The sequence below is a fragment of the Canis lupus genome, chromosome 27 (assembly GCF_011100685.1).
Source record: "Canis lupus familiaris isolate Mischka breed German Shepherd chromosome 27, alternate assembly UU_Cfam_GSD_1.0, whole genome shotgun sequence".
Taxonomy (NCBI): domain Eukaryota; kingdom Metazoa; phylum Chordata; class Mammalia; order Carnivora; family Canidae; genus Canis; species Canis lupus.
The window spans coordinates 5055980-5065694 of NC_049248.1; the positions used below are offsets into that span (position 1 = coordinate 5055980).

The 9715-nt window shown below is 44.1% G+C and overlaps 1 protein-coding gene across 4 annotated transcripts in view; it reads right to left on the bottom strand.

Annotated features, from left to right (window-relative positions):
• Positions 1–5784, bottom strand: part of PARP11 (poly(ADP-ribose) polymerase family member 11) — a 46788-nt gene extending 41004 nt beyond the window's left edge. For 3 of the 4 annotated variants that reach the window (XM_038576509.1, XM_038576511.1, XM_038576510.1), the window contains exon 1: positions 5570–5784. In XM_038576509.1, coding sequence (XP_038432437.1) covers positions 5570–5587 — 18 coding nt within the window. In that variant the 5' untranslated portion in view covers positions 5588–5784. The remainder of the gene's footprint in view (positions 1–5569) is intronic. The other variant, XM_038576512.1, reaches the window with a different exon arrangement.
• Between the last annotated feature and the right edge of the window lie 3931 nt (positions 5785–9715).

Consider the following 9715-nt stretch of genomic DNA (forward strand, 5'->3'; position numbering starts at 1 on the left):
CCCTACTCGCCTCCCATCCAACCTTTACTGGATCAATCGATGAAAAAGTGGCTTTCACAGTGTGGACTTACCTGATCTCCCAGCCTAATATTAGCTCCCCCTATCATACAGTGCCATTGTTCTTTCTCTCTCTCTCTCTCTCTCCCTCCCTCCCTCCCTCCTCTTTTTTAGAGCTTTTACTGCAATTGCATTTAAATGTTATTTGTGTAATTACTGGCTTACTCTCTGCCTCCCTGCACTAGGCTGCAAGCTGGTAAGGGCTGGGACCTGGTCTGTTTCGTTCACCACTGTAAATGCTGAGGCTTGGAACTGACTGGCTTATGGTAGGTGCTCAATAAATAGATGGGTGCTATCAGATATTATTTCAAAAGCAAATCCAACTCCTCGAGGGTGAGCTGCATAAGTAACAAACCTCAACACTCTGTTTGAGGATTTTGGACCAGGTGCGTCATACTCAGCACTTCACCTCACCCCAAATTTCAAACCTGTTACAAAAGTCTGCCTCCAGCCTGTATCACAATTCTGATACTCCAAAAACCATTAGACTCATTGTCTTGGCCTTGTGCTGTATCTGCTATGCCAACCCTGGGGAGGCCAGGTCATTTCCCTATTGCTGCCCATGCGCTGCACCACTAGAAAAAAAGTTCTCAAAATATGGAAGTTGTTGTTACAAAAAGGTCATGATTTTCTGCAGCTCAGTAATCTTTCTGTCCCTGTGACTTTCCTCATAGGCCCTTCTCTACCTACTTTAAGTCTTATATCCTAAGTCAGACTGGAAAAAGTACGTGTTCTAGAGCTAGAAAGTCCTAGATTTAAAACTTGGTTCTGTCCTCATTCAGAAAGGTCACCAAACTTTAAAACTTAGTTAGTATCATCCCTAAAAAAGGGAGGATAATAATTTATTAATTCCTTCTTCACGCAGGCATCAGATAACCTCAGTGTGGGCACGTTTGCTTAGCATCGTCTCAGCCACCAAACACTGGCACATCACACTATTCACTCAGCTTAACTCAATCCACTACTAGAACAATTAGAAAGAATGCCAAGATACAGGTATCCGTATATGAACCCATGATGAAATGTTGATCTAGGAAGACAGCTTCATAGACACTGTGTTCACTACAGAACTTTCGTTTCCAGGAACAAATCCTACCTCCATCCTCCCCCATGCCCAAGACACACTGCCTGACTCAGAAGAGATATTACACAGATATTAGTTACCACCACCCATAACTCCTCCATCCCCTCTCTCTGAAAATGCCCATACTAAGACTTTACTCATCAGATATGCACTTTCTCCATTTCACTCCTTTATCCAAACTGTACCTGCCATTCTCTTTCACCTTTGTGGTCTGTGGTCATTTTGCTTATTTGCCCTTCCCAAAGGACCACTTCTATAAGTTCAACACCTAGCTCAGATTTAACTTATGTTAGTAAACCTTCCCAGTCCTCCAATATCCTCTGGTATCACTTCTGCTCCCCAAACTATATTGCAAGACCCCTAAGGAGCAGACTCTGACTTGATCCATGTTTGTAATGCCCCTCCCCAGTGTCTAGAATGTTTAATATGTGGTAGATACTTAGTAAATAGTTGTTGAGAGGGTGAAGGAATGAGTCAATGATTGGCTTCTCTGGTAATCCAATTTGGGACTAGCAGAGAGACAATCAGTAGAGGTGTCTGTCACCTGGCTCAGGAATAGGGTTAAGACTGAAAAGGTACGTTTGATAGGCATATTCACTACAGTAGTATTTGAAGTCTTGGAGTTCACCAAAAAAAAGGATGTGCTAAGAAAAAACAAAGGTTAACACTACAACATTTCAAGGGTAAAAGAAGGCAGTGTAGTTAAGATGATGATTCAAAGATAAATCATAGGGCAGCTCAGGTGGCTCAGTGGTTTAGCGCCGCCTTCAGCCCAGGGCCTGATCCTGGAGACCCAGGATCGAGTCCCACGTCAGGCTCCTGCATGGAGCCTACTTCTCCCTCTGTGTCTCTGCCTCTGTGTGTGTGTGTGTGTCTCTCATAAATAAATAAAATCTTTTTTAAAAAAAACCAAGATAAATCATAGAAAGGAGAAAAAAATCCAAAGCAATACAGTCCCAGGGGAGAAAAAGAAGAGAGTCCTGAAAAACACCTCTCGTGCATTAATGTTGCAGAAAGACAAGAGATTGGAAGTATAAAGTTCGCTACTATATGTGTTGATTCAAAAGTTCTTGATGAGCTCCTGGCAAGTAAAGTGTTAGGGGCAGAGTTGGGGCTGGAGGGGCAGAGGTATGAAAAAGAATGAAAAAAAGTCTAAGGCTGTTCTTTCAAGAAGCTTGACAGAAAAAGGAGAGATAAGAATCATAGTGCCTACTGAGTCTGGAAGCAACTGTGAATATAAAATAACAGAAAAAGATGGCTCAGCAGGTAAATCACTGCACTAATACACAAATGTTACCACTGCTGTCACCCGGCAACAGAATACAGTAAAATAGGACACGGATAATCATATATTCCTGTTGTCTACTCACCTGTGTGATCCTGAGAAAATAATTTTCCCCTCCCTTAGCTAACTCATCAGATTCTTTTAATAGTATGAGTTCATATGTGGGAAGGAATTAGGGAAGAGTTCATCATTGAAAGTAAGGTTGTAATACTGTGACACATCGGTCTGTAATCTTACAGATGTTTGTCATTTTCGATTTCCTTCATCAGTGAGACAAAGAGAAACTGAAACTCTCTGATATTTAATAGTGACTACTTACTCCACTCCCAGCAAAGAGGAATAAGACAAGTGACACAAGAGGGTAGAGAAAGGCAGGATAAAGTCACAGTATACACAGTTAAGGCAGTGTTGGCAATTCCTTTCTACAGATTTTTGCACCTTTTTTTAATGGGGGTACATAAGTCAGGGCTCCCTCCCTCAGATGGATGGAGAACTGCCGAGAGCTCTTATCAGAACTGAGTGTGCCTGCCGCTTCTGCCAATCAGATCTGCCTTGGCACGGACATTATGCTTGCCTCAAGGTGCCTGGTCAGTGAAAAGCTTGACTAGATATCACTGACCACATGACTGTCTTGAAAGATAAAATTTTGTACTGAGACAAAGTTTATAACTCTTTGGTTATCCTGTTTTAGGTTTCTCCCCCAAGGAAATGTTGCAAGCTCAGTGGTGGTTTTCCAAACTCAAACCATGCAATATAGACTTTTCCTTTTCTGTTTCACTTGGAAGGGGCAGCTGCGTCTGAGTATTACGATGGCCCATATCAGCATAACATTTTCCTAAAGCCACTTGTGAGTAGAATACAGTATCATACAGAAGGTATATTTGCAATAAGAGATATATCTGCAGCTCATAGGTGGTATATTAAGGCCATAGATGTCACCAAAAATACACAGGGAGAAACCAGGCAGAAGTCTTCAATTCAAGCAGCTCACAGGGCCTTCCTTCACAAAGTAGAATTTATTATCTCACTCAATGGTAAGAAATGGCAAACAATTTCAGTTGATGGGTAATGCAAATGTTATCTGCATTTATCTTCAGGATACATTGTGGTTGGTTGGTTTGTTTTAAATTCCTAAGTGTCTGGCTTAGGGTAACATTAAAACTAATTTTCATTCCATGAACACAGCTGGACAAACTGTCCAGATGCCCATCCACCAATATAAACTAACAAATTACCAGAGAAACACAAAGAGAGAATGCTGACTGTATTTTTAAAAACTGAACTGTCCTTATTGGTAGGATTGATATGTTCATAGGAAGGAAACCAGTGTCAGTAAGGAAACCCCGTAGCATTAAGACATATTAGGGTAGCACAGTAAGGGTAAGGGTCGAAAGAACAATGTGGGATTACATGTGGAAGGTTCACCACTATCAACAAAAGTCTGTTTGCTCTAGTGAAATCAAGCAAAATTGTTAGGGTGCCGACAGAAGCAGCAGCAGCATTCCTTACAAAGAAATGAGATGATGCTATAATAAACCAAATGCATGAGATACTCACTAACATCTTCATAATCCTCACAAACGTACAAATGACCCCACAGTGAGCGCTAATGTATAAGTGATGGAGGAGGGAGAATGAACAGTAGGAGCAAAGGACTGTCTCCAGTACTAATCCAGTCCCCTTTGCTAACTCAACAAATATTTACCGAGAGCCTCCTAAGTGCCAGGCTCTCTACTCTAGCCTGAAGATACCAAGTAAACAAAACAGGCGACAAAGGCCCTGCCCACGGGGAGCTTACAATATAGTGAAGAATTTTTTTTTTTTTGAAATACGTGCCTTTGAGCAAGACATCACCTAGGTGACTAAAAAATCTGTTATGGAGAAACCAAGACAAAAGGGACTGCTAATAAAGACTGAAAACACACACAGCAGATGCACATATGTACATACACACATACACGTACGATGCTACAAAACCAAGATTGCTGATGACAGTGAAACCATCCAAAAGCAGGAAGCCCATCCTCATGATTCTAAGTTACTTTTGCTGACATCAAATACCAGCAATCACTTTCCTCTGATGTGGCCTGATAGTGCGGGATTATAGGTAGGAACAAAACAAAAAACAAAAAAAACTTCGATGATGAGCAGTTACACAAAGACTGGGATGCCACCACCCTGTGTAAGCAACAAAGGCAAACCAACAGACTAGTTTCTGCCGGACAAAAACCTAAAACGTAACAGAATTCACTGACAGACTCTCCCAGTCTTCCGGAACTATATTCCAGAAGTGGGGGGGGGGGGGGGGGGGGGGGGGGGGCGGGGGGCGTCAGTGCTGACCGCAGCAAAAGAGCGTCTCAGGCATGAACACGAACCGGGGCAGTTATCTCGGCCTGGGCCTGCGGGCAGCTCACAGACTCGGCCCAACAACTCGCAGGGAGGGGCTCTGCCATCACCCCAGTCAAGGCCTGAGGTGGCACCTGCCCTGGCTCTGGGCACTTCCCCCCTAGCGAGAGCTTCACAGTCCGTGGATGCATAAAAGCAAAGCCGACCAAGACGCAGGCAGGCTCGGTGCAAACACCGGAGTCAAACAAGAGGGGAAGGGACGGGGTGGGGTGTGCAGCCGAAAGGTCCAGGTCATCAGTTCTGTCCACTGGAAGAAAAGAACACCTAAGCAGGCCACCGTCGAGAGGTCGGAGCGCACCCCCGGCCCCCGCGTCTGGAAGGAAGGTGGTCCGTCCACTGAAGGGCTGTGAGAAGGGAAAGGGAAGGACGGCGCCCCCGAGGCCCACGCCGGACACCGGCCTCCAGATGCAGGAGGCGCCGGCAGGTGCAGCTGAGGCCAGGGAGAGGGGCGACCGCCAAGCCCCGCAACTCCGACGAGGAAGCAAAACACAAAGGCGGAGAAACCACAGCGACTCAAATAAATCACAGAGGGCTCTAAGCGCCGGGGAGCCCGCGGGGCCATCTGCGCCGCTCGAGAGCCAGGGGCTGTCGGAGACCCGAGGGCCAGGATCTTCGCGGCCCCGGAACTCAACACCCGGCCCGAAGCGGGTGAGGGGGAGCAGTTCCCGGGAACCCCCTCCCGCCCTCTCCCCTATACCCCGCCCATTGGGTCCGCCCCGTCCCGCCCGGCTACTCACCGGATTCGCTTCCCACATAACGGTGGCGAAATCGAGCGGAGAGAGCCTGGGGGAAGGGGCTAGCCGCGGGGTCGGGGTGTTGGGTTTTTTCCGAGGGCCCCGGGGTGCGGAGGGATGGAGAGGCAACCTCTACGCAGGCCGTCCTTCTACCCCGCCCCGTGACAAGCCAGCGTCTTCGGACCACCGACCCTCCCGACTTCCGCCCGAGGCCGGCCAACCAGCGCTGGCCCCGCCCCGCCCCGGAAGCTCGTCCTGCCGCAGCCGCGGCCTTCCGGGCCGGTGGGCGGGGCTTGTGCTGCCGGGGCCGTCGGGGGACCGAAGGGGCTCGTCCTCCCGCTGCCCTCCGGGTGGTCTCTCCCCGCCAAGCGGTCCTCGAGCCCCGCTGCAGTTCCTCCGGTGTTCCCCGATCCGGGTAGCGGCCAGGAGTCCCACGGGCCCAGGGATTCATGTCCGCGGGGCTTGGGGACAAACCTCCCAACCTCCCAATTCTAAATCTCGTCTCTGCATCTCTGCGTCTCTCGTGAATAAATAAGTGAAATCTTTTTAAAAACCTATGGAATACAGGGATGCTTGGGTAGCTCGGTAGGTTAAGCGTCTGCCTTGGGCTGACGTCATCATCCTAAGGTCCCGGTGTCACATTCTGAGTTAGGCTCCCTGCTCAGCCAGGAGCCTGCTCCTCCCTCGGCCTGCGTCTCTGCCTCTCTCTATCTCTGTCTGTGCCTCTCATGAATAAGTAAATAAAATCTCAAAAAAAAAAAAAGAAAGAAAAAGAAAAAGAAGAAAACCAACCACAGTATCTGGCGTGCAGTAAGAACTCAATAAGCGACAATTACTTCCCAGCCCCCGAGGCGGGCTGTGGAGCACAGGACCTACCCGCAGTCCATGCCCTCATGGAGCTTAGAGTCTAGGGGAGAAAAAGCAAAAAAACAAGTAATAGAGATAAATAAAAAGGTGCAGTAGGGTTTGTAGGTAGCATGGCAAGTACAGGGTTTTATGAGACTATGTTCATCTGGGACAGGGTGTCTGCTTTCCTGTCGTCCCTCTACAGAGCTTAGGCTAAGACCTCAAGGACGTACTTATTGGAGTTACTTGGATAAAGAGCTCTTTATCTTTATCAAGTAACTCCCAAGAAATGGGGAGAATCTTCTAGGCAAAGGAATAGAATCTACTCAGGGGAAAGGAAAAGGAAACTGTCATATATCTTTCTGAGCTTTTCTATAGCTGCACACATTTTTAAAAATGATCAAGGAATTCCTGCAGATTTAGAACCTGATTCTTTCACTTAATATCATAGGGACAGGGATGCCTGCGTACCTCAGTGGTTGAGCGTCTGCCTCTGGCTCAGGTCGCGATCCTGGGGTCCAGGGATCCAGTCCTGCATCAAGCTCCTTGCATGGAGCCTGCTTCTCCCTCTGCCTGCGTCTCTGCCCCTCTCTCTCTCTCTGTGTGTCTCTCATGAGTAAATAAATAAAATCTTAAAGAATATATATCATATGGATAGCCTTCACTCCGATACATAAAAAGTAGACTCATGGCATCCCATGATTTGTATGTGAATCACACACACACATTTGAAATAATCCGTTGTGATAGATACTTAGGTGGTTTTCAATTTTTTATTATTCTGTGAACATTCTTGTACAGACATTTCTGTACATTTACCTCCTTGGAATTAATTATTATAAATGGAATTGTTCGGAGGCACTTGGGGTGGCTCAGTTGGTGAAGCATCTGATGCTTTCACCTCAGGCCATGGTGTCAGGGTCCTGAGATAGAGCCCTGCGTGGGGCTCTGCGCTCAGTGGGGAGTCTGCTTGTCCCTCTCCCTCCCCTTCAGCTTCTATCCCTCCCACCTCACTCATGAGCGTACATGCTGTCTCTCTCTCTCTCTAAAATAAATACATAAAATCTTTAAAACAAATAAGTACTGTTAAGAAGAGTGTGTAAATTCGAAATCTCTAATTTCTTCTTGTAAATGGATTGAAATAGATTTCTTCACCTTATTTTTTTTTCACTTTGCTTTTTGCAAATAGTCAACCAGTTGTCCCAATATCACCCGTCAAATAATCTGTTCTTTCCCCACTACTTTGAAGTGGCACCATTAATCACGGAGTGTGCCTGTTTCTGAACACTCTTATCTGTTCTATCAGCGATATATCTGTTTATTCCTGTGCTATGTCACAATTATAATAATTTGTAACTTATTTGCTGTTTCATAAAGCAAGTCCTCTCCTAATTCTTTTCTTTTCCAAATTTTCAAATTCATGAGCCTTTCCATTCAGGAATACATCTCTTCATGTATTTAGGTATTTTATATTTCAAATACATAAAATAATCTTTGCAAAGATTTGCACAATTTTTGGGAAGTTTATTCCTAGATATTTTATGGTTTCTTGGTACTATTGTGAATGAGATATTTTCCATTACTGTAAATTAGGAAAACTATTCACTTTTTGGTTTTTTTTTTAATTTATCTTGTATCCTAACACACTGAAATGTCTTAATTCTAATAATTTGCCAGCTAATCTCTCTCAATTTTTATGTCAACAATCATATCACCTACAAATAATGCAATTTTCTCTCTTCCTATTGGATCAACCAAAATCTCAGAACACTTGAAGAATACAGGACAAGATAATGGGTTTTCAGTTTATAATGCAGTAAGACAAGCATTTGCCTCTAGTTAATTCTTGATATCATTTAAATACACTTCATCTTGGGGTGCCTGACTGGTGCAGTTAGTAGAGCATGTGACTTTTGATTTTGGGCTTGTGAGTTCAAGCCTTGCATTGGGTATGGAGATTACTTAAACATAAAATCTTAAAAATATATATATATATATACCTCACTGTCACCTGTGAGGTTTAAATTAGGAAAGGAGGTTAAATTTTATTAACTGTCTCTTAATCTCTATTACCATATTCACTTTTTACTCTCCTCTACTAATATAATGAACTATAATAGATAGCCTAATGTCCAACCCACCATTAAATTCTTGAAATAAAGTCTGCTTTGTCCTGTATATCTTATTCTTTGAACACACTGCTGGATTCCATTTGTTACTCTTTTATATGGGATTAAAATATATTTATAATTAATGAAACTGGTCCTTGGTTATTGGTTTTTTTTGTGTTTGTGTTTAACAAATTTTGTTAAGTGAATAGTAGCAGTTTAAGTTATTTAGCTCTTCTTCAAAGATGGAGATTTTTACAAAGCAAGTTTAACTGGAAAGATTAGGACCGAGTCCTCAACCTTTTGTGGGGTTGGGATTATACTTCATTTTCTTGAAGTCTTGGGGTTGCTTGAGCTAGTGGTTGGAGAATGGAATGGAGAGAATACAACCGGTTTGAATATACATCACCTTTAAAAATATAAACTGCTATATCTCAAAGTAATATGAAGGTAACATTTCATAAGCTGAAAACAGCTGTGCAAATTTTAGTATTATTTTTTTTCTTATCACTCTTGATTTATGACCGCTGAGAGAGCAAGAGTGGGAATAGACCTTAGTGATCATTTAGTCCTGGGGTGGCAAACTCATAGCTAATGAGCTTTAGCACACACAGAGTATTTAAATTTTTTTGGAAGTGGCCACCATTTTAAAACTGGAAAATTTTACATTAAATACTGTCGCTCCCCCCTCTCCAACTTCTGTTAGTCACGATATTCTCACATATGTCAACAACTGGCCAAAGTCTTGCTGATCCCTTCCCACTAGAAATGGCCTCTCAGGTTTACCTGAGTTACCAGGCCAATATCTCTCATCCTTAAATTACCTACCTGGACCTTCTGGGTATTTGAAATCATACTAATAATCCACCTCTTATTTTTCTGAGGAAACGCAATGCATCTGGGACTTTCTAAAATATCCTCATAGAAAACAACTTCACTGTACCTTCTCATACCTCTCTCAAGGGTGGGCTTAATCGCTGGAGCTCAACCTCTTATAGTCTTTTGATAGATTACACTCTGCCTGTAATGCCTGACATTTTTCGGGCACAAAGTCCGGCACTGGGAATGCTTCCCTCTGTATCACAGCTCTGGGCAAAGTGCCATGGCAGTAGAAACTATGCATAGTGACTGACCACAGTCACTGGCTTTCTCAGGAACACCAAACAAATGGAAGATAATTTAGTTTATCTTTCAT